Here is a 25,873-nt window from a genome sequence, read left to right as displayed (position 1 = left end):
TAAAGAAAATTTCCCGGGAATTCCCGCACTTCATTCCCGGGAAAGCGGGAGCCACCGTGGTGCAATGGTTAGCATGCCCGCCTTGCATACACAAGGTCGTGGGTTCGATTCCTGCTTCGACCGAACACCAACAAGTTTTTCAGTGGTGGATTATCCCACCTCAGTAATGCTGGCGACATTTCTGAGGGTTTCGAAGCTTCTCTAAGTGGTTTCACTGCAATGTGGTACGCCGTTCGGACTCGGCTATAAAAAGGAAGTCCCTTGTCATTGAGCTTAACATGGGATCGGGCAGCACTCAGTGATAAGAGAGAAGTTAACCAATGTGGTACCACAATGGACTGAATAGCCTAAGTGAGCCTGATACATCGGGCTGCCACTATCCCTAACCTAACCTAAGCGCGAGCGAAAAATAACAAATTCCCGGGATCCCGTTCCGGGGAAAAAAACCCTAATTTTAGACCAAACTGAAGCGAAACAAAACAAACGTGCGTCATCTGTTTAAAACAGTGGTGCCAAATAGAAAGTAGTCTTCCGAACGAAACAGCACCTATAGGCTTGAAACTTGGCACAAATAGTTATTATTGCTGTAAGTCGCATAGTATTGCAAATGGACCATTAAGGAACCTCCTGGCCCCTTTGAAATTCGGTACGTGATGTTAGCATATGCCTTCTAACAACTTTGCAAAAATAGACCCACATTGGTTCATAATTATATACAGCCCATACAAAGCGATCTTCAGATTTGGCCGATCTGAAGATCGCTTCAAACCGATCCGGTTGAAATTTGGTACGTGATGTCAGTATATGTCCTCTAATAACCATGCAAAAATTGGTTCATATTTGTTTACTGAGATGGGATAATCCACCATTTAGATTCTTTTTAAGTTGCGTTAAAAGATTCCAAGGCCCTGTTATGTTTAACCTTTTTCTCTTCTCTATGTAAGGCTATGACATTGCATACACACAACCATATGAGAGTCCTCTCACCAACAAAAAGTCCTCTGAACTACATTTTATATTTGCAGGATATCTTCGATTTACCCAAATGTTTGCAACATCTGTAGAAAAATACCGAAATATCGGAAGTGGTTGGAAACTGTAAAACCTCAAACCACTTGTCGCATTTTGGAATAGAATTTAAAGCACAGTAATTGGACGTTAGCATTGCATGTTCACATGGAGAATCAAATTAACTGAGTGAATCGTTTAGGTGCAGATAGGAAAATGCAGCTTCAACCAGAATCCCAAATCGTAAAATACATTGTGTTCCACAGCAATTTAAGATTATTGGTTAAATTAATTCTTTATAGAGATTTGAAGAGATAACTGCAACAGAAAGATAACCACAATTTTCATTTCGTGTATGTTTTGAAAATAACCCAAAAATATTCGCAATGGCAAGGGGCATTGCAAATATTTTACATACTATGAGTTTTCTTAAATTTTGAGATACTATGAATGATACCGAGGGTACACCTGAAATTGTATTTAATCCTCAAAGACGATGGTAATCAAAACTAAATAGAAAGGAAAAATGAAACATAAACTTAAATTTAAACTTGCCCGGTTAAAAAATTTCTTCCTACGACGCTAATGATTTTGGTATTAATTGGCCAGCAAAAAAAGCGTCGCCAAAAAAGTAATGAAAATGTTCTTTTTGGACCCGGAAGTTGTGCCAAATTGACGCAGAAGCGATGAGTTTAACATGGGCTTGTCATAGGACGGAAGTCCTCCATTTCAACAGCCGTTGCACTGAATTTGCTTCACTTCTTTAGGTGTGATCCGAATTCAATGTTTTGGATGAAAATTAAAAAATTCTGTGATATTTTGTCAAATAAATAATTTTATAATTTTTTTATAATTTTTAATGGATTCTAACGCTTGTCGGAAACGTTTGACTGCAAATATTTTCAAAAATTCAAATTTTTTCCAGATTGGATTTAGCATTTTTTCGACAAAATTTAAATGATTTGTACCATTTTATGAATTCTTACTCTGTTTTTAACCTTTTTGAAACAAAAAAGGTAAAATTATCCATTAAAAGTATGAAAAAAAAACAAGTTATAAAAAATTGAATTAAAAGAACTTCCTGGGTGGTTAAAATAAAGAAAATCATTGGGAGTGCATCTTCTGGAAGTGCTTTTAAATTTGTGCCTTTGGAAGAACTTCCAAATTTTTTTGCTGGGTGCACTAATTAGTTGTCCCTCGTTCAACAGAATTTTCTTTTAAGTCAAAATACCCATTTTAAAGTAGCATCACCTACACTGAAAAAATATATATATTGTTGTGAGACCTAAGATCTCATGTTCTTAAAATACGAATGCTAATTTTACTTAGATTAGAAGACGCATTTCTCTTCTATAACGTTTTTATACCCTTCTCCACTACTGTGGTACAGGGTATAATGAGTTTGTGCATTTGTATGTAACGCCAAGAATTAGTGGTCATAGACCAACCTTTTAGTATACGGATCGGCTTAGAATTAAATTCTGAGTCGATTTAGCGATGTCCGTCTGTCTGTCTGTCTGTCCGTCCGTCTGTCTGTCTGTATATGTAATTTTGTGCACAAAGTACAGCTCGCAATTTATGTCCGATCGTCCTCAAATTTGGCATAGGGCCGTTTCTTGGGACAGAGACAATCGCTATTGGTTTTGGAAAAAATCGGTTCAGATTTAGATATAGCTGCCATATATATTTATCCCCGATTTGGTCATAGTTAGCGTGTTTATCAACCGATTTTCTTGAAATACCGTACATTCAAATATTTTATGAATCTCGAAAATCTTGCAAAATATCAGCCAAATCGGTTCAGATTTAGATATAGCTCCCATATATATCTTTCGTCCGATTTAGACTCATATGACCACAGAGGCCAAAGTTTACTACCGATCTTCGTGAAATTTTGCACAGAGGGTAGAATTGACATTCTATCAATGCTTGGTAAATTTGATTGAAATCGGTTCAAATTTAGATATAGCTCCATATATATCTTTCGTCCGATTTGAACTTATATGGCCACAAAAGCCAGAGTTTTGCCGTGATTTGCTTCAAATTTTGCACAAGGGGTACGTTTAATAGTATCGATAAGTATGTCAAATTTTGTTGAAATCGGATCAGATTTAGATATAGCTCCCATATATATCTTTCGTACGATTTGAACTTATACCAGAGTTGGCGGAATATGGTAGATTGTTACACATTTTAGATCCATTCAATGGAAGTTTCCTCCAATTAACTGGATAGCGTTAGCCGATTTAAATTTTAATTCTAGAGATTTTGTAGAAGTAAAAAAATTGTCTCCTTTCACTGAAAAAAATATTGTCGTGAAATCAAATATTTCAAGTCTTTAAAGTACGAATACAAATTGTGCTTAGCATAGAAGACGCATTTCTCTAATATAAAGTTTTTTTCCTTGTCCAAAAGTCGATAAACTTTTCAATGAAGTCGTATTGTCTTTATGATTAAGTGATTTCACTAAAAAATGGGTATCATAACATGAAGGAAAAAATATTGGGGCTAAGGTCAACTTGACTTTAATAATTCAGAAAAATTCTTTAAGTTTAATGAAATTGTCTTTAAATTTGTTGTCTTTTTGCATCGTGACTACAAAGCAAAAAATCGTTCAAATATAGGACATATAGGACACTTTATTTTAAAGACGTTTTTTACTTGAAACATAGCATAATTCCTACTGGAAGTGGAGTCTTAATTTGGAAAATAAAGTTGTCGTTAACTCGTTTTTAAAGGACTTTGATAGCATATGAAGAAAAAAAGCTGAGAAAGCGAAAAATTAAAATTTGCTTCCTAGAAGCAAGTACACCAAACCCAAATTTAAAAGAGAATTGTGTCTTAAAAGTATCCCCACTTGTATTCTCCGCTTCTTTGGCTCGGAATCAATACCAAATTTTTTAAAGTAAAGACAAAATCTTTGGAACTGGGCATGCTTTTTTTCAGTGTTATATATCTTCCAGCAAATGTGAAGTAGTTGAAATGGTAACACACATTTTGGCCTACATAGGGGTGAAGGGTTTAATATAGTCGGCCCCGCCCGACTTAGACTTTACTTACTTGTTTTTTATAGTTAAGTGATTCGAATTTATATTATGATACTCAATTTTAAGTCGAAGACTAGAGAATTAATTAGACTAGAGAAGTGCCTCTTCTATGCTAAGCAAAATTCTCATTCGTATTTTAAGGACATGAAATCTTTGGCCTCGTACAATTCAGTGTGGAATTGTTTACACTGAAAATGTACATTTGATGAGTGGTGACTTTTATGTATTTTCATCTGCTGAATTTGAAAATGAAGGTTAATTTTATAGGGAACAGTTTTTGAGATATCCGATTATTTTTTTACTAGACAAATCTCGAGCTAGAAATGTCCGATTATATCGGCCATAGCATTTTTGTGTGGCCGAGTGGTATTTTTGTGTGGGTGAGTGGCTTATATTTATATGATTTGATATCGGATTTACTCACTTAATTGCTTATAAGTTTGTCATTTTTCGGACGATTTTCTTCTAGTTGGTCTTATGTTTTTACTTTAAAGTATCATCTTTACGAACAAGAAGAGACGTTTTTCAATATTTTTTTTTCCGGCGGCACAGGGTCACTCTAAAACACCATTCTTTTGAAAAATCACCCTATTTTCAACCACTTACCTTATCACAGATCCAATTGTACACGTTTGTTCATCATCTCAATACCTTGCATTTAAGTACCAACAATATATAATCGGACATTTCTAGCTCGAGATATGATTTGTCTAGCGTAAAATGGACGAACAACTAAAAATAACCGGATATCTCAAAGACTTCCATAAAAAAATTAACATTCTGGTTCAAATCAGGAGATGAAAATACATAAGAAAATTCAAATCTTATCGAATTATAAATTGTTATAAAGTGTGATCTTTTAACCCTTTCACTACCAATTTCCACTCAGGAGGACATTCGAAAACGACACCAAACTCTATTTCCAAACATATTTTCGATTTATTTGATTTGATTTATTTGATGTTATTTTAAAGTAAAGACTTTATAAAAAACTATAAATATTTCCCATACTGGTGAGAACTAAAATAAATATTTATTGACTTCTTTAACAATATACGCAATTTTGAGACAATTTTTCTACTGTAAGTCTCTAGTAAATGGACATTCGAACAAAAACTATACCTAATATTATTTCGGAATCTTTTTTGTATTTTTTCTCACACTTAGATGTTATAGGCCAAATAGCGTTTATTTTCGTAAGGTCAATTGGTCACAATTCAAGAATCAAGTTTTCAGAACAAACTCATATAGCTCTTGAAGTAATTGAGGTAGGTCCTCAAAATTAAAATTTTTGTTCTACATGCTCTTAGTACAAGTAAAAACAGAAGAAAAATTTATGTTTTTAACATTAGGTTTATTTCGGTAGTGAAAGGATTAAAAACGAGTTAATGACAACTTTTAACATTAGGTTTATTTCGATAGTGAAAGGGTTAAGAGGAAAATTTTTCAAAAAAAGTCACACACAAAATTCAAAAAAAAAATCATTAAATCTATTTGAATTGACAGTACGGTCCACATAGTTTAACGTTTGAAGATTATTTCATGCAAATGTTGATTGCCACTGCGCCTCTAATGGTCCATCTGATTAGTTCAATTTGGGCATTTCGTCCAGCAGTTAACGAATGCGCTTTAACCCTTAAATGCGCACTGTATCTTTTAAGGTACAACCATCGTACAAATCGTACGTTTGACCGAAATTTTGACCAAATATAACGCTATTTTCAAAAACGCTATTTTCAAAAATATTTTTTGCCGGAAAATTTTGACCAAAACTTCAAAAAACTACAAATTTGAAGATAAATGATATTAACAAGATTTAATAGAAATGTTGGCAAAAAACTGTGTGGTGTTAGAATATATCTATTCTCTATACTCTACTTAAATCAAATTATTTATTTGTAAGTAAAAGCTTAGTTTAATGCGCACTGTATTTTTTAAGATACAGCCACTGTTAAAAAAAAAAAAGAAAACAATTTTTTTTTGAAAAAAAAAAAATATGGTATGGAGATGTTCTTTTTTTTACCATTTTGCATATTTTACCAAAAATGCGTCATCATGAACTTCGTATGTCACTAAAGACATTCTTGCAATTTTTCCTTCAAACTACAAAATTTTCTTTAACAAGTGAAAAAACTTAGTTATGTCTAATAAATTTTCTTGAATTTGTCGAAAAATATGTACTTATTTTTCTGACATCGTGATGCCAACGTTTGTAATATTGTTTAGTTAAAATTTTCTACAAATATTCAAAATTTTCTAAAATTAACCGAAAGTTTTCTTCCTGGTGGGTTCACTGTTTTTTTAGTGTAAACATAACATTATTTAACAGAAACATACATTGGTTGGCCACGTGGAGCAGTGGTTGGCATGTCCGCCTTGCATGCAAAGGGTCCTGGGTTCAATCCCTACTCCGACCGAACACCATTTTTTTTTAATTTACACATTTATATTTATACTATATTAAATTTTTATAATGAAACTTCGAAATGTGGATTATTAAAGATTTACAGTCAGAAATAGTGCTTGATATAAAATAACAATTTTGTAACAAAAAACTGGTTTTGGTATAAAAGTTTGAAATTTTGGAAGGAATTCAAAAAGTAACAAAAGAAGAATGTGGAGTCGAGTATAAACATACATAATTTTATAATATACACATAAATTTATTTAGGCGTGAACAGTTTTTTACTAGCATTTAACACCATTTTAAATGCACTTAAAACTTATCGTGTTTTGTACTTTCCTTTCATTTTTACTTTTAAGACCGGTATTAAGTTGGCATTATCGCTCTAAAATAACCTTAAGGAGAGAATAGTGTCCTTTCGTTATTTTTATGAAGATCCCTTTGTAACTTTTGTATATTTTCCACCGTTTTTTTTTTTTGTTATTTTCTTTGCCTGAATATTTTGACTTACTCCTCGTACGCTCCGATTTCTTTTAACGAACCAAGAAACAAATTGTGCCCATAATGTCCACACATACATAAAATACTGCTCTCACATGCTGTTTTTTTTTTCAAATGTCTATTCTCCGAATTTCTATTCTCTTTACTCCGTATACACTGAAAAAAAGCATACTCGGTTCCAAAGATTTTGTCTTTACTTTAAAAAATGTGGTATTGATTCCGAGCCAAAGAAGCGGAGAATACAAGTAAGGATACTTTTAGGACATAATTCACTTTTAAATTTAGGTTTTGTGTACTTGTCTCTAGGAAGCAAATTTTAGTTTTTCGCTTTCTCAGCTTTTTTTCTTCATATGCTATCAAAGTCCTTTAAAAACGAGTTATGGGCAACTTTATTTTCCAAATTAGGACTCGACTTCCAGTAGAAATTATGCTATGTTTGAAGTAAAAAACTTCTTTAAAATAAAGTTTTGAAAAACATGTCCTATATTTGAACGATTTTTTGCTTTCTAATCAAGATGCAAAAAGACAACAAATTTAAAGACAATTTCATTCAATTTAAAGAATTTTTCTGAATTATTTAAGTCAAGTTGACCTTAGCCTGTAAATTTTTTCTTTCATGTTAAGATACCCATTTTTAAGTCAAATCACTTAATTATAAGGACAATACGACTTCATTGAAAAGTTTATCGACTTTTGGATAAGGAAAATAACTTTATTTTAGAGAAATGCGTCTTCTATGCTAAGAAAAATTTGTATTCGTATTTGAAAGACATGAAATCTTTGACCTCACGACAATATTTTTTTCAGTGTACTCATTATTTTTGGCCTTATCATAAAACAGTTTTCCGAAACAACATACAAGCGGTTTCACAGAAATTCCTCTCTTTTGATTTTCTCGCTGTGTTATGTTGATATCTTTCGTCAACCCTCTCGGTTTCCATCTCTATTTCTTTCTCTATACTCTCTCTGTCGCTCTCTGAATAAAATATCACAACATATATATGTTTACTTGAAATTTATAAATTTATATATGTGTACATTCATACGTATTATTTTTATGCAACATTCATGCCCCAAACATAATACATATATTCTAACATATTAACATATGTGTCCCAAACACTTGGTGTTAATTTAGGAACATTATATGTTCGCACTTCAATATATTGTGTTTAAAAATTGTACCCGAAGCACATCTTGTTTATATCGGAACATATGAAAAATATATTTTTCTAATAGTGTAGGGGTTAACATAGCCTGACAAGAAATAGTCTAAACGCGTTAAATCGCTCGACCGGCCAATTGGCTGGTCCCGAACTCTCCATCCATCCATCAACATTATTAAAGCCAAGTTGACCTCAAATAACATTTTTTTCATATAAATATACACACGACTTCATTGAAAAGTTTGTCGACTGTTGCACAAGAAACAAAACTTCTTCTATTCTAAGCAAAATTCACACTCTTATTTGAAGGATATGAAATCTTTGGTCTCACGACAATAGTTTTTCAGTGCAGATTGGGAAATTGCGTTAGACCTGTAAAATATTTCGTGTTACATCGAAAGAGTTCTCTTGGTTATTTTTATGAAAACATCTTCATTAACTAATCTTCGTATATTCTTCATTAAAAGTTTTTCATGAAAACTATAAAAAATTTCGTTAAAAGAATGGAACATGTCGTACTGTTAAAGGGATGTTTCTTTAGTAGTAAAAGCCAATAGAGATTTCCTTCGATTCGAGCTCATGGACCAACAAGACTTTTTGAATAAAGCCATAATATTCGTGCTGTTTGCAAATCATTTTTTAACCAATAGTCGAAACAAAGGATAGTTAAATTGAGCCAAAATTGATTCTAGTATTTAGAGTTGCTTTTGTCTAATTTTTAGAGCTTTCCACACATTGTCACTTGAATTAATTATCAAGAGTATCGTGATACGAAAATGATCGAATAAACCTGCATATTGCCACCAGGCCATTACTGCATTTGCCACAATCATATTGATGATGGATATGCAACATTACAACTTCAACATATTATACATATTCTGCCCAAAACATAATTATTGCACCTCCGGACATTCCTCAGATGAGATACCCATATTAGTACGCAAGGAAATATTCTCTCTATATGTTTAGAAATTGAATAGCTGCCGTACAAAAGTGTACAAAAAATTCGAATTCGATGCACTCCAATTTTACCTCCCCCCAACACCCATTTGGATTTATTTCATGTCTGACGTTGCTATTCTCGGAAAGCACATCTCATGGTAAGGTAGTCACATGAATTTTAGGGAGAGTGTGTTATGCGGGTTTCGATAGGAATTAATGTTGCAAAAAGCCATTTAGAGATTATGTCACATTCTAAAAATCCAACATAAAAATGGAAAAACAATTCCATTTTAACGCTTGGTTGGTCGTTGAGTGAGTGAGTGAGTGAGGGGAGCATGAGATGGGAGAGCGAGTGTGTTTGTGATTGTAGCTTGACTACACAGAAAAAATATGATTGTCTACTTAAAAAAATCAATTGATCCAAATAATAAATTAATTGGTACAATAAACTTTTTTGACTGATGTTTGTCTTAATTAAAAAATAATTGCATCAATTAAATTATTAATTAATTTATTTAAAATTTTAATTGAAAACAAAGTTTTTTTCTGCGTACAATCCAAATTCTGTGGATGATGGAGTATCTATCTCTATGAATGTTCTCCATTAGTATAGCGAGTGCTATAATGGTGTGCAATAGCAAGAGGTGGGGATGGTTATATTTGTAGCAAACGTAAAGCGAGAATCATACAATGCTTAAACGTAGAGAGAGAGAGAGCACAAGTATTATCATCATCATCATCACCTCTCCTCTAGATTTTCAACTAACATTCACCAACTGCGAATTATCTAATCCATGGATTTTGCACAATGGGAACTTATGCTGAAGATATTTCTAAAACTTACAGCCAGAAAAAAGTGACCCCTTCTTCAAGTTAAAATGAACTCATTGTGAAGAAAATTGAACTTCGTATAGTGCCAAAAAGACAGAATGAAAAAATTTAACTGAATTGAATTCATATGTGGATTGATTTTATTGAACTTTTTTCATTCATTTGGACAAATCTTAGATATTTGTGGTAAACCTTTTACTTCAAAATTAGAACTGCTTACCTTCGTTTTTAAATGCAATTTACTTACTTAATTTTCTCTTCTATAAAATACATGTTTTATTAATATATTTAATATAGTTATTTAAAATCAACAGCATCGACTGGCCTTGAAATATTAGTTTATTATTCCACTATTTCTAATTTCCATGTAATGTTATCAACTGTAAAACGCATTTTTCTTTTTCTTTTTCTTCATCTTCTACCTTGCACTTTTTAAAAGTTGCTGCCTAACGATTTTGTCCTCCTTTTACAATTTCAATACCTACAAATATAAAAATCATAAACCAATTTTTTCACAAAAGGTTAGCGTTACTGAATATTACCTGTTAATTGAAGACGAATTAAGGGGTTGTTATTCTTCTGGTATTTTCTCACTAAAGCCTAGTACTAAGATAACGTTTTCGAACGAAAAACTGTTATACTCCATATAAAAATACAGTCTGTCAAGAAAGTGTTTTGACAATAGGATAAAACTTATGTTTTGTTCCAAAATTAAATATAATTTAATTTTAAAAAATATTTTATTATGTATTTTGCAAAGTATACATATTTTATTTTTCTCAAAACGAATTAACAACTCGATTTTTACTTCAATTATTTCTGGAATTTTAAATATTTGACAATGTCAAAAGACTTTCTTGACATACTGTACGTTAACGCGGAATAAATGTGAAATCTTTGTTTTGAGCATTTTCAAACACATATTTATACAACCCTGGAAAATAGGCAGGTATATTATTTCGCATAAATAAGTTAACATCCCTGGGCTTGAGACCCTATTTACGGAGATAAAAGAAGATATTCGTTTTTCGCAAAAACGAACTTAGTACTAGGCATAATGTAAAACAACAAATATTTTATATATTCTATTTGTTATTTATTATATTATTTTACTAAATTATTTTTTAACTATCTCTCCGTATATCATAAATACCCGAAAACAACCCACGCGCAAACATATCGATTACATCGATGACAGGTATCGATTACAGGCAGATAAAAGAAATATAGGAAAATTTCCTATATTCTAACAAGTGTGTCTCCTTAAGTTTTGAAAGGATTGAATACTTCTTAGTACGAATGAACTAAAATATTTTTCTATGCCAAGTGTTATTCGTATGTATGATAAGCTTTCTATAATAAAGGATGTCAGAATTATCATTTTATAGGAAATTTTATTAAATTTGAGGAAACTTGGGTTTAGTTCGGTTTTTGTTTATTTTTCACGAATGCTTTGTTATCAGTGAATAAAATTTTCTTTTTCAGTAGTAAATTCTTATACCCAGCGAAGAAAACGATATTAGTAAAATTCCATGCCTTATTCTAGTTAATGAACTATTCCTAACTCCTTTCAGTTTAGGATTTCTTTTATTTACTGAAACAAGTAAATTTTATTATTTCACACAAAAATTTACCTTAATGGAAATAAAATGGCTAAACTAAATTGATGAACATTTTTTCCTTTAGTTTTTTCTTGGTGTAGGTTAGAATATTTTTTGTTCCCCTATGTTGGACAATGCAGACAACATCATACAGTTACAGGTGGGCTGATAATGTAAATTAATAAAGTACACACAAAAAAATATCAATTAATTTGATTGTCAATACAATTAAAATTATGTTTAAATTTGAGCTAACAACGTAATTTGTAAATACAATTACGATTTTAGTCACTTTAGCAACCAATTTTGTTATATCAACAAAAAATTTGTTGAACTAAAAAATTTTCTGTAACAACAATTTATTGTTAGCTCAAAAATTATAATATTACTTTGTGTGTAAAGTGCTATATTTGTTCATATTGTTTTGAATTTGATTGCAAACAAAAATTCATTGTATTTATGACCAATTCACGGCGAAGCGACATATGGAGAGGGTCGACGCTTTGTTAATTTGTTTAGTGCCAACCTTAGGTTAGGTTAGGTTAGGTTAGGTGGCAGCCCGATGTATCAGGCTCACTTAGACTATTCAGTCCATTGTGATACCACATTGGTGAACTTCTCTCTTATCACAGAGTGCTGCCCGATTCCATGTTAAGCTCAATGACAAGGGACCTCCTTTTTATAGCCGAGTCCGAACGGCGTTCCACATTGCAGTGAAATCACTTAGAGAAGCTTTGAAACCCTCAGAAATGTCACCAGCATTACTGAGGTGGGATAATCCACCGCTGAAAAACTTTTTGGTGTTCGGTCAAAGCAGGAATCGAACCCACGACCTTGTGTATGCAAGGCGGGCATGCTAACCATTCCACCACGGTGGCTCCCAACCTTACTCTCCAAAATACCAAAAAGATGTCGGTGCCCATTGTACGTTAGAAGTAATGTAAAATCCAGCTACACCTATGAATCAATCACACATTCACGACTAATTTTAGTAAAATCTAAAAATTTTAAGAAATTCTGAACTATTTTGTGGAACATGCGAAATTATTTGTGTATAATTATTCCCAGGTTTTAGCTCATTTATCTAACGTACGCTAAAAATTTTTTAAGGGCAAGGAAACTTTTTCTAAGCATAATAATTCCATGAACTAAAATAGAGTTAAATTGGATTTAATACGGTAAAGGGTTCACTTTTTTTGTTTTGAGTGCATCATTAACCCTTTCACCGCCGTAATAAACATAATGTTAAAAACTTTAATTGTCCTTTGTTTTTTACTTTATTAACAGCATGTAGAGGACCTACCTCAATTAGTTCAAGTTTGTTTGTACTGTGAACTTGATTCTTGAAGTCTCCTTACGAAAATAAGCGCTAGGTGGCCTATTAGATCTATCGAAATGTGAGAAAAAATAAAAGAAGAATCGCACAATTTGTGTACAGACCCAGTTTGACCCAATTTGAAATTTAAATTTGTGGTTAATATGTTTATGAAGTATTTTGATACTATGTGAGGATAGAAATGATGACAACCTGAATTACATATCAGCAACATTGTACAAGGAAGAATTGTAAATTTGATTCAAAATCTAGCTTAGACTATGTTTGAATCTCATAATGAAATTTGCATTGTTTCAGGGCTCCACAAAGATCGGAACTCAGGAGTCTACACGGACGAAAAAGACTGTTTTTCATATGTTTGGGTGTAAAAATTATATGTTTGGAAATCAAATTTTTAAACACAATATTTTTAAGTGCAAGCATATAATGTTCATAAACTAACATCACATTTTTGGGACATATATGTTAATATGTTAGAACATATTATGTTTTGGACATAAAATGTTTGTAAATATGCTTGAATGCAAACATATCTTAATTTAGAAATAGCCTATAAACATATATGTGTTTCGAAAGAGGGACTTAGAGAGTATGCTGCAAAAAAATAGAAGTAACCAATTGGCGCCTTACAAATATATATATATATACAAGGAAAATTTCATTAACATTTTTTCCTTAGGCATACACTGCTAAGGTGAAACATAATTTGTTTGAACAATACAAACAATATTTTGTTTGGACCAATCGTGAAAATATATTTGCTTGAAGCAAAATGTGTTTCATTGATTTCATTGATTTTTCCTACTGTGTTCCATAGTTCGGTCGTCATGTGCAAGTGCGTTTGAAAACAATCCCCTCCAGCTACGTTTGGAAACCCACTTTTTCAGTTGGCAATAATAGTTTAGAAGTTGAATGTGTCTGTTCACTTTGTCATGATGGACATTTGCCATTATTTTCTGTAAGCCAATGCATTAAATCTGTCATAGCTTCCGTTGATAAAATGGGATCAGTAAAAATACTCTGAATAATAGAAAAGTGCATTTTTATCGCCCGTGTGTTGATGTTACAGCTTCTGTACTCCTCTGCCTTACCAAAGGATCATCACCATGTGTATATTTTATTGGGTTGGATGTCATGCCAATCCAATCTGATAGACATTTGAGTTAAATTTTAATTTTAGTGAGGAAGGAGGGAAAATGGCCGTCATTTGCACAATTCAATTGCTGTGTCTCTTCTTCTTCGTCTAAGGAATCATGAAAATGGTGAATTGTGAAATAATTGAAAATTTTATAGTTTTATGATATTCGTTGTTATTATTGTTTCTCATATTAATCTTCAATCAAGAGGAAGAGACTGTTAAAATGATCATTTTTTAAATTTATGTTATTAAATTAAAAGTGATATAATTAACTCGATTTTTCTTAAGTTAAAAGAAGCCAAATTTTGAATTTTTTATTCTATAAAGACTCAGTGCTTACTTCGTGTTAACCTTCGAGGAAAACAGTTGGATCCGGGATGTCTTTACTATGACAATCTTTTTTTCTCACTACAACCGGTTATAGAGAAACGGGGGTTCTCCATAGAGTCATGACCTTTTCTTAATTAGATTGATATTGGTACCAAACCAAAGACGCGAATTCTTTATATTAAAGATAGTATAAAATTGAAATTGTGATACAAATCTCATATGCTGATTTTTTTCTTTTTTACAAACAACTGATCATATCTGTTTTACCAAATTGTTTGCGGGATATCTATTTTAATAAAGGGTGATACGGTCAAAATTTGGTCAATATAAACTTGACGTATTTCTTTCAATTTTGCATTTAAAAAACCTGAACACCCCTCATTTTGAAGGTGTGTGTGTAGAATGTTGCTCCTCTTTTGGAATTCACTCTTCAGTTGTCAAAATGCCGTCCAAGCAAGAAGAGCAGCGTATCAAAATTTTGCTCGCGCATCGCGAAAATCCGAGCTACTCGCACGCAAAGCTGGCAAAATCGCTAAAAGTTGCCAAATCAACCGTTACAAATGTAATTAAAGTGTTTGGGGAACGTTTGTCGACAGCCAGGAAGTCTGGATCGGGGGGAAATCGAAAACCGGAAGCCTCTGAGACGACAAAGAGAGTTGCTGGTAGTTTCAAGCGAAACCCTAACCTCTCCGAGATGCCGCAAATAAGCTGGGTGTATCGTCTACAACCGTGCATCGAGCCAAAAAACGAGCCGGACTATCGACTTACAAGAAGGAAGTGACTCCAAATCGCGATGATAAACAAAATACGACGGCCAAAGCGCGATCCCGGAGGCTGTACACGACGATGCTGACGAAGTTTGAATGCGTGGTAATGGACGACGAAACCTACGTCAAAGCCGACTACAAGCAGCTTCCGGGACAGGAGTTTTATGCGGCAAAAGGAAGGGGAAAGGTAGCAGATATTTTCAAGCACATAAAACTGTCAAAGTTCGCAAAGAAATATCTGGTTTGACAAGCCATCTGTACCTGTGGCTTGAAAAGCAGCATTTCCATAGCTTCCGGGACTGTCAACCAAGAAATTTACGTGAAAGAGTGTTTGAATAAACGTCTGCTGCCTTTCCTGAAGAAACACGGTTGTTCCGTACTGTTTTGGCCGGATTTGGCATCTTGCCATTACGGTAAAAAGGCCATGGAGTGGTACGCCGCCAACAACGTGCAGGTGGTTCCCAAGGACAAGAACCCTCCCAACACGCCAGAGCTCCGCCCAATTGAGAAATACTGGGCTATTGTCACGCGGAACCTAAAGAAGACCAAAAAAACTGCTAAGGACGAGCAGCAGTTCAAGGCAAACTGGCTTTCTGCGGCGAAGAAGGTGGACAAGGTGGCTGTACAAAATCTGATTGCAGGTGTCAAGCGTGAGGCCCGTCAATTCGGATTTGGAAAAGCGAAAGCCTAACTGAATATTTTTCCTGAATTTTATACTAATTGAACTTGAAAAAGAAATTTAATTTGATTTTTTAAATAAACGATTTCACCGATTTACACGCGTTTTCCCTTGACCAAATTTTGACCGTATCACCCTTTAAACCCAACAGTGAACCACACTTGAACCACACTTGAACCACACTTGAACCTTCCGAAAAAAGGTTTTGTATGATAGCCGGCTATTCAAAACAAACATATCTTTTTTCCTATGCCACTGTGAAATCATCGATTTGAGTGCAGTTTGTTTCGAATTTATTTCGGCATAAGCCGGCTATCATACAAAACCTTTTTACCTTCAAGTGTGGTTCATTGTTGGGTTTAATGAACTGCCTGAATTTATTCTGATAATTGGTTGATAGTTTTGCTGCAAGTAGAGGATGCTGATGAGGAATGTGGTAATTCCGAAACGTGCGTCCATCCAACCATCTTGCAATCTATAGGGCTTTGCCCAAATAAATGTGACAAACATTCTTTTCCTCTGTTGGTTAAGCTACACTTGTAGTTTAGTCAATGTATGGTTTTAAGCTGAAATAAAAAAACAACAACAATGTTTAAAGAACAAAACCAACAATAACAAAACGAATGGAAAAATATTTACTTATTTTTGTGATATCGGCGTGATGTCAGCGTTTGTAATACTGTTAAAATTTTCTAAAAATATTAAACATTTTCTAAAATCAACTAAATGTTTTCTTCCTGGTGGGTTCACTGTTTTTTCAGTGTATTTTTTTATACCGGGGCTTTTGATTTTCTGTAGTTTTCTGGGTATAAAACACAAGTACAAATAATGAAAATTAAAAAAAAAAATTAAAAGTGGTTATTTACTAATAAAAAAAAAAAAACTAAATAATGTCGCCGCATAATTTTTTTGTGTTCCTTGCTAGTATATACATTTTAGCGATAATTAAATGAATATAACAATGCATGTCTATGTTTTAAATACATTTTTAATGGCACTTAAGTACATTCAAAACTAATCTCCGCTATTGGTAAATCAAAAAACAAAGACCAAACCTCGTTGACCATTGTGTGGTCGGTGGCATTACCGTTTTTCTCCATTGGAGTTTCCTTGATCCTTTTGTTTTTTTTTTTGTTTTTGAAAAGTTTTAACAAAATAAAATATAAATGTTGGCGATGACTTCCCTCATCCCTGCGGCAATAGTCTGTATCCGTTTGTCTGTTGTTCTCCACACTCGGGCACGCTAATTGTTGTGGTATACATTTGAGTTCCGTTTGAAGCGATTTAAATGAAATCACTCTGGCTGCCAGTTGTGGCCAGCCAATTGTGTTTTGCTTATCCTTTTTTTCTCGCTCTCTTTCTGTCGACCTGTTTTTTTGGAATTGTTTTTGTCTTATTTTGCCATCGAACTAATTTAATGGAATTGCTCTATGAAGTTTTTTTTGTGCCGTTTTTCATGCATATTTAAATAATAAGGATTTGCAATGTGATTATCCTATCAAAAAAAAGGAAAAATAAATGGACCATTTTTAATTGTATGAACTTTAACAAATCAACTCCATTCAATATTGAAAATTAAGTTTTATGATTAAAAATTCAATGGGAATACAGAAAAAACCCCAGTCATATAAAAGGCCTTGTTGCAAAATATTGTCCTTTATTTTGATTTGATTTCAATTTCATTCATTCGATGCATTGCCATGATGAAATTCAATTTCAAGCAGCTGTGTAAAAGAATATCTGATTTTTTTATAAAAGCCATTGAATAGCAATTTTGCATGTTTTTTTGTATTTTTTTGGTAGTTGTCCATACGAGTATGTGGGACACTTGAAATTTTAGTCTCTAAAATTTTTAGTTTAATTAGCAGATAGTTTATTTTGTTTTTTATTTTAATTTGAACAGTAATTCCACTTGATGAGAAGTAACTCGATAGCTGTTGATTGAAACATAATGCTCTTCATTGAAGGGAAACAAACGTCGAAAATCGACTTTTCGATTAATTTGTCAAAAAAGTATTTTTTCTATTCCCAAATCGACTTGATGCTTGCTAAACTCATTTCAAATAAAGCGAGTGAGATGATGTTATTTATTAGCAAAATTCTCCTATCATATCTGATGGCTCATAATAAAATACAATTCATATGTATGAGTTAAACAATAATTCTATATAGATTAATAATTCTATAAGATTAAATTGCACAATTGGCACAATAGAATCTTCTGTGGTACTAAAAAAATCATCGGATTGCCTCACTTGTTTTTTTATTTTTTTTTTTAATTTTTTTTTAATTAAAAGTTTACTTGATTTTTGCCGCAAAACTCAATAATTTTCTTTTTTAAATAAGGTTATCTATTATTTGTTGTATTTTAATTTACGATTTGGCGTTTTTTCTTGGAATTTTCCGATTATAATTTTAGTCGAAATAGTTTTGCCAAAATAAATAATTTCGAGATTAAAGGGTGATACGGTCAAAATTTTCTGATTCAATAATTTTTTAATTAAAATTGCATTCCTAAGTGGCCGCATCCGGTGTTTGTAATTCATAATTCATATGGCACAAATGCTCTTGGTAAGCAGTTTTTTACTTCAACTCATTACTAAGTTTTTGTGGGTTTTGTCATTCATTTGCTCTTGTAAAAGAAGAAAATTATTTCATCTAAAAGAACAATACATATAAATGAATAAAAAGTAATACAATAAATAATATATTGCCTCAATTAAAAAAAAATGGGGGTTTACATGCACACAAAAAAAAAATTTTCTGATTCAATCACCAAATTAATTGATCCAATTAATTTTTTAATTGAAATGTCTTCAATCACGAAAATGATAGTATCAATCACAGTTTTAATTGGGCATAGAAAAAATTCTTGATTAAAAAATTAATTGATTTTTTCAGCAAATTTCAATTAATTTTTTAATTGATTCAATTAAAAATTTAATTGATGTTGATTGCAAAACTCAATTAATTTATCAATTAAAAAAGGTAACTATTTTTAATTACTTTCTGAATTGGCTTAGAGTTTTTATTTTGATTAACAAATGATTGTTTGAAATACATTTTTAATTAAAAATTTTAAAAAAAATCAGCACTTTTTTTAACCCTTTCACTACCGATGTCCGCTTTGAAGGACATTCGAAAAAGACACCAAATTCTATTTTTCCACTTAGTTTTGATTTATTTCTCGATGTTATTTTAAAGTAATCTAAATAACCTATAAATATTTTCCATATTGGTGAGGTCCAAAATACATTTTTGTGTAAACTTCTTTAGAAATAAACGAAAAATACGTAAATTTGAGACAATTTTTCTACTGTATGTTTCTAGTAAATGGACATTCATACGAAAACTATAGCTGACACTTTTTCGGGTTCTTTTTTGTATTTTTGCTCACACTTTGAAGGATATTATAGGCCAAATAGCGCTTATTTTCGTAAGGCCACTTGGTCACAATTCAAGAATCAAATTTTCAAAACAAGCTCATATAGCTCTTGAAGTATTTGAAGTAGGTTTTCAAAATGGCAATTTTTGTTCTACATGCTGTTAATACAAGTAAAAACAGAAGAAAAATTAAAGTTTTTAACATTAGGTTTATTTCGGTAGTGAAAGGGTTAACTGAACTAGTCTTCCGAATTTAATTAAAAAGTTAATTGTATCAATTAATTTTTTAATTAAAAATTTAAAAAATTTCAATCATTGACTTAATTAACTTAATGTTTCTATCATGATTAAAAAGTTAATTGTATCAATTAATTTATTAATTGAAAAAATTTTTAACTTCAATTAACTTTTTAATTGGAAATATTTTGGTGATATTTTTTTCTGTGTGTGCCACTGCAGTACAGGTCATCTAATGTACAGTTGTAATGTGTTTCTAAAGAACATTATACATGTTCATGTACGTGATTTTTGTATAATTATAAAATTAGATTGAATTTCCTTGATCTCTAAAACTTTTGACCCTAACGATTATGGTATTAATTCCGAACTGATGTCAGTTGAAAAATTAAATTAAAACAGATACTTCAATTTTTTTTTTTTACTTTCAAAAACAATTTAAGCCAATGACGCAAAATCCTCAAATCTGCGCCAAGCAATTCTGCAAAAATTTTGATCAGAAAATTTGAACGAAATGTAAATTTGATTGTAAGATTGGTTGTACAACTAATCTCACCATTCGGATAACTTCAAATCCATTTTATAGAAGATAATTGATCGCCGCCAAATATGGCCGGAGGCAAAAATTTAGTGTCAGCCGCCGTCGACAAAAATGGGTCGGCTTTATTCTCTGGTATTAACCTATTTTTGAAGCTTTTTATCTTGAATCCACATCCCAGTTAATTTAAAGATTATTTCTTTAAATCAAAAACGTTTTTCGTTACTATAAGGGAAATGGACACACGACCTTAAAGGAGCGACGAAAATTTCAAAGATTCGTGTCCAAAATACTCTTATGAACAATTCGTTTTGGACTTAAAATAGCACAACAGACACACTTCGGATTGATTTTCATCACCAATTAACAATTATAAAATATGGTATATCTTAAATTAATTTTTATCTTAATTAATCGCTTTCAAAATTATACTTATTTCTTTTAATTTTATATATTTATTCATAAATTCTATAACGTCATAGTGACTAAAGTTTCTATAAATTTGTGTCTTTAAAGTTTTTTTAAAATGGTGCACTATTTTTTATCTTTCAGGTTAAGCCATCAGACGTCAACCTTTTGAAGGTGTCAACACACACCAAGGCCCATGGAACAATTCAGTACAAAATTAAAATACTGAAACAGTTGCCGTTGGATGAACAGATTTTTGTCCATGTAATTTCTCCATCAACTATGCAAGATATAAAGGTAAGGTATCCCATTAAATAATTCATCTTTGTGAAATACTGTTCAAAATTCGATCGTCAGAAATTTTAGACAAACAAACATCCCTTATTTTCTAATTGGCACAATAGAATCTTCTGTGGTACTAAAAAAATCATCGGATTGCCTCACTTGTTTTTTTTTTATTTTTTTTTTTTTTTTAATTTTTTTTTTTTTAATTAAAAGTTTACTTGATTTTTGCCGCAAAACTCAATAATTTTCTTTTTTAAATAAGGTTGTCTATTATTTATTGTATTTTAATTTACGATTTGGCGTTTTTTCTTGGAATTTTCCGATTATAATTTTAGTCGAAATAGTTTTGCCAAAATAAATAATTTCGAGATTAAAGGGTGATACGGTCAAAATTTGGTCAAGGGAAAACGCGTGTAAATCGGTGAAATCGTTTATTTAAAAAATCAAATTAAATTTCTTTTTCAAGTTCAATTAGTATAAAATTCAGGAAAAATGTTCAGTTAGGCTTTCGCTTTTCCAAATCCGAATTGACGGGCCTCACGCTTGACACCTGCAATCAGATTTTGTACAGCCACCTTGTCCACCTTCTTCGCCGCAGAAAGCCAGTTTGCCTTGAACTGCTGCTCGTCCTTAGCAGTTTTTTTTGGTCTTCTTTAGGTTCCGCTTGACAATAGCCCAGTATTTCTCAATTGGGCGGTGTTGGGAGGGTTCTTGTCCTTGGGAACCACCTGCACGTTGTTGGCGGCGTACCACTCCATGGCCTTTTTACCGTAATGGCAAGATGCCAAATCCGGCGAAAACAGTACGGAACAACCGTGTTTCTTCAGGAAAGGCAGCAGACTTTTATTCAAACACTCTTTCACGTAAATTTCTTGGTTGACAGTCCCGGAAGCTATGAAAATGCTGCTTTTCAAGCCACAGGTACAGATGGCTTGCCAAACCAGATATTTCTTTGCGAACTTTGACAGTTTTATGTGCTTGAAAATATCTGCTACCTTTCCCCTTCCTTTTGCCGTATAAAACTCCTGTCCCGGAAGCTGCTTGTAGTCGGCTTTGACGTAGGTTTCGTCGTCCATTACCACGCAGTCAAACTTCGTCAGAATCGTCGTGTACAGCCTCCGGGATCGCGCTTTGACCGTCGTATTTTGTTTATCATCGCGATTTGGAGTCACTACCTTCTTGTAAGTCGATAGTCCGGCTCGTTTTTTGGCTCGATGCACGGTTGTAGACGATACACCCAGCTTATTTGCGGCATCTCGGAGAGAGAGGTTAGGGTTTCGCTTGAAACTACCGGCAACTCTCTTTGTCGTCTCAGCGGCTTCCGGTTTTCGATTTCCCCCCGATCCAGACTTCCTGGCTGTCGACAAACGTTCCCCAAACACTTTAATTACATTTGTAACGGTTGATTTGGCAACTTTTAGCGATTTTGCCAGCTTTGCGTGCGAGTAGCTCTGATTTTCGCGATGCGCGAGCAAAATTTTGATACGCTGCTCTTCTTGCTTGGACCGCATTTTGACAACTGAAGAGTGAATTCCAAAATCAAAATAGGAGCAACATTCTACACACACACATCTTCAAAATGAGGGATGTTCAGGTTTTTTAAATGCAAAATTGAAAGAAACACGTCAAGTTTTTATTGACCAAATTTTGACGGTATCACCCTTTATGAACCAAGTCTAATTATTTATGTGCACAGTAGTATTTATTGTGCTAATGGATCGGTTCCGGCACTTTAATTATAAGAAATTGTTCTTGATGCGCAGGACATAATAATAAATAAATAAATTCTCTAACATTGTGAGGGGGAAGGTCTACACCCAAACTTGAAATCTATTTCATTTATAGGCGTGACATCCGTTGCAAAAAAGTTTGTTCGTTCAAATTGGTTTCATAATCTTTGAGTTGTGTTATTGTGATCTTGTAACTTGTACCACAAAATTCCCTTAACGTAAACAAATATTTTGATTAATATAATGAATTTATACATTTCACACACACACATATGCACATCTACTTGAATATTGTCTATGAGAATTGCAATGAAATGCATTTCTTTCCATTATCCCAATGTTAATCCATTGTACTGACACAGATGCCAAGCCAAACAACCACCACATGCAAACACACACACACACGCACTCGCATGCATGTGTAAGTTTGCATTTTCAATAGTTTTTGTTCAAACAGCGATAAGAAACTTTACGAGTTGAAATTTGTTGGATTCTTGTTTAATTTTTATTTTCACTATTTGGGAATTACAGTTGATGCTGTCTGTGCTGCCACAACTTATGGTATAAAGCTGCAAAAGTATTCTTTTATTCTTATTGGATATTCATACGTATGTGTGTGTGGGTTTTTTGGGCAGCGATATATGTGAGTGAATGCGAATATTAAGCAGGGCTGTGGAGTCGAAGTGATTTTGTTCGACTTCGGTTACGACTCTAGCATTTTGCATGAGCCTCGACTCCGACTCCGGGTACTATAACTAAATTCCATTTGTAATCTTATGGCGCAGGGTACTTAAAATGGACCGATATAAATTACCTTACTTATTTATGTGTGGAAAGGAGCTCTAAATGGGGTCTACAAAAAGTCTATACATCAAATTTAAGGCGAATTGGTTCCCAGGTTCAATAAATTTAATTATAACAAAATGTTAAACAAATAAATCTGTTTCAAGAAGTTTAAGAAACAAAATATTGGTATCCGTACATATGGGTATTATATGTTATAAATAATCAGCCAATATCAACAAAAAACCACTAGCTCGAATGTGTAGGGCTTCTATGCCAGCAAGAATCGTTTATATAAGGCTATATCAAAATATGGACCAATAGGAGTCATATTTTGCATCTTTGTTAACCCTTTGAGTACGAATATCCACAACAGAGGATGGAGATCTTACATCAGATCGAACTGCAGATCCACAGAAAAAATATCACCAAAATATTTCCAATTAACAAGTTGATTGAATTAAAGATAGAAAAATTAAGTTATTAAGTCAATGATTGAAAATTTTGAAATTTTTAATTAAAAATTAATTGATACAATTGACCTTTTAATCTAACTCGAAAGACTAAGTTAATTCAAAAATTGATGGATTTTTTTTAATTTTGATTTAAGATTTTATTTCAAATAATCAAACTAAGAGAATTGATATTGTTAAGTTACTGAAAATAAAAATGAAAAAAAATTTTAATCAAACCAAAAACACTAAGTAAGTTAAGGAAGTAATTGAATAGTTACGTTTTTAATGAAGCAATTAATTGAATTTTGCAGTCAACATCAATTATATTTTGAATTGAATTAATACAAAAACTATATTATTTTATATTCTTTTTTATATTTCTTCTGATACCTTCCTAATTGTGACCAAAGGGCCGGTGACAATTCAAGAATTAAGTTAAAAAAAAATAAAAAAACAATACTCTTACAACTTTTTGACAAATTGAGGTAGGCCCTCGAAATTACAATTTTTTTATAGCTAAAAACATACAAGTAAAAAAGAAGCAAGTTGCAAGAAGCAGGTTTAATTCGGTAGTGAAAACATTCTGGTAAATAATAAGAAAATTTCAAACTGGGAAAAAATTCTAGATCTTTTGACAAACGAGAACCAAGCCTAACCTACGAGAGCAGTTCGGAAACTTCTTAGCTTAGCACAAATAGCGCGGTATTAACAGAAAAAAGTTAAATGTTTTGGAAACATCCATCTATGTTATCCCTCTAATGCCCCAATTTTTTTGCCAGCTGATTAAATTTTCAATGTTAACAACACAAAAGCAAGAAAGCTAAACAAGAAAAATGTATACGGTAAAATTCAGTATATGCTGCAAAGCCCCTTGAACAGTTTCAACTAAGTTTTCTTTTTATTTTACCCATTTTTGTTGTCTTAAGGAGTGTTTTACTTAAAGCTTCCTTATTAAATGAAGCCCGCCTAAAGGCGGGATTGGGCATTAGAGGGTTATGAACACATGTTAAACTTTGTTTCGATCTGGCAACTCCTTCATATAGAAACAGGTGTTCAAAAAAGACACATTCGCAATTTTTTTTACAATGGAAATGCGTGCTGTCATTAAATATTTACATAAAAAAGGTTTATCGGGACAAGAAATTCATAATGATTTGGTGAATGTGTTAGGTGAAAGTGCTCCTTCATATGCAACAGTAAATTGCTGAATTTAAACTTGGTCGTACAAGCATTGAAGATGAATCACGTAATGGATGTCCAAATACAGCAACAACAACAGAAATTGTAGCCAAAGTGCATGATATGATATTAAATGATCGACGAATAAAAGTGCGTGAAATTGCTAATATTATGGGCATCTCAAATGATCGAGTCCATTTAATTTTGCATGAAGAACTACATTTTGTGAGTGAAATTTCAAGTACACTCACGCACATTCACGAAGCAAAATGTTTATTCACGCACGAGCACTCTCGATACGCGTGGTAGCCACTCACATTCCGAAATGAAAAACCAATACTCACGCACGAACTATTTTTAAAGACTCACTCTCACGCACGATTCACGACAATTCACGTGACTCACGACAAATTCACGAGACTCACGACATTTTTCAACCGGGAATGGGCAAACACAACAAAATTCATGAATAGAATATAGTTCGACAGCTAAATTAATTTCAGTTATCATACGAGTAAGAATTAAATCTTGATTTTTTTTCGTGAACGTGATTTTGCATAATTTTGTTCACGCACATTCACGAACCGATTTTATTTCTCACGCACGACATATTTGGTTCAGTCCCATTCACGATAGTTGCTCCAGATTTGCGAGCTCTAGTTTAGTGTCATACGAACTTCAAGAGGGGCGCAGTTGTAGTAAAATTTACAAATTTAAAAAACTTTCTCCAAACATAATAACTCCATGAACTGAAATAAAGTTAAATTGACTTTAATGAAATAGAGGGTTCACTTTTTGTAGTGTTGTTTAGTTACAAAAATACGATCTAAAAAAATTGTCTTTAGGCCAAAGATCTCTTGTACTTAAAATGTGAATTTTAAATTTTTGCTTTTTCAGCTTTTTTTCTTCATATGCTATCAAAGTCCTTTAAAAACAAGTTAACGACGACTTTATTTTCCAAATTAAGACTCGACTTCTAGTAGAAATTAAGCTGTGTTTCAAGTAAAAAACGTCTTTAAAATAAAGTGTTGAAAAACATGTCCTATATTTGAACGATTTTTTGCTTTGTAGTCAAGATGCAAAAAGACAACAAATTTAAAGACAATTTCATTAAATTTAAA

The 25,873-nt window shown here is 32.5% G+C and overlaps 1 protein-coding gene across 1 annotated transcript in view; it reads left to right on the top strand.

The window, feature by feature from the left end:
* Nucleotides 1–25,873, top strand: part of Gp210 (nucleoporin 210) — a 280,949-nt gene that overhangs the window by 154,773 nt on the left and 100,303 nt on the right. The window contains exon 21 of the mRNA XM_075309079.1: nucleotides 20,465–20,617. Coding sequence (XP_075165194.1) covers nucleotides 20,465–20,617 — 153 coding nt within the window. The remainder of the gene's footprint in view (nucleotides 1–20,464; nucleotides 20,618–25,873) is intronic.

This window comes from Haematobia irritans, chromosome 5 (assembly GCF_050003625.1).
Source record: "Haematobia irritans isolate KBUSLIRL chromosome 5, ASM5000362v1, whole genome shotgun sequence".
Taxonomy (NCBI): Eukaryota; Metazoa; Arthropoda; class Insecta; order Diptera; family Muscidae; genus Haematobia; species Haematobia irritans.
The sequence above is the reverse complement of the archived record's forward strand: the minus strand, read 5'-3'. Positions and strand labels throughout refer to the sequence as shown.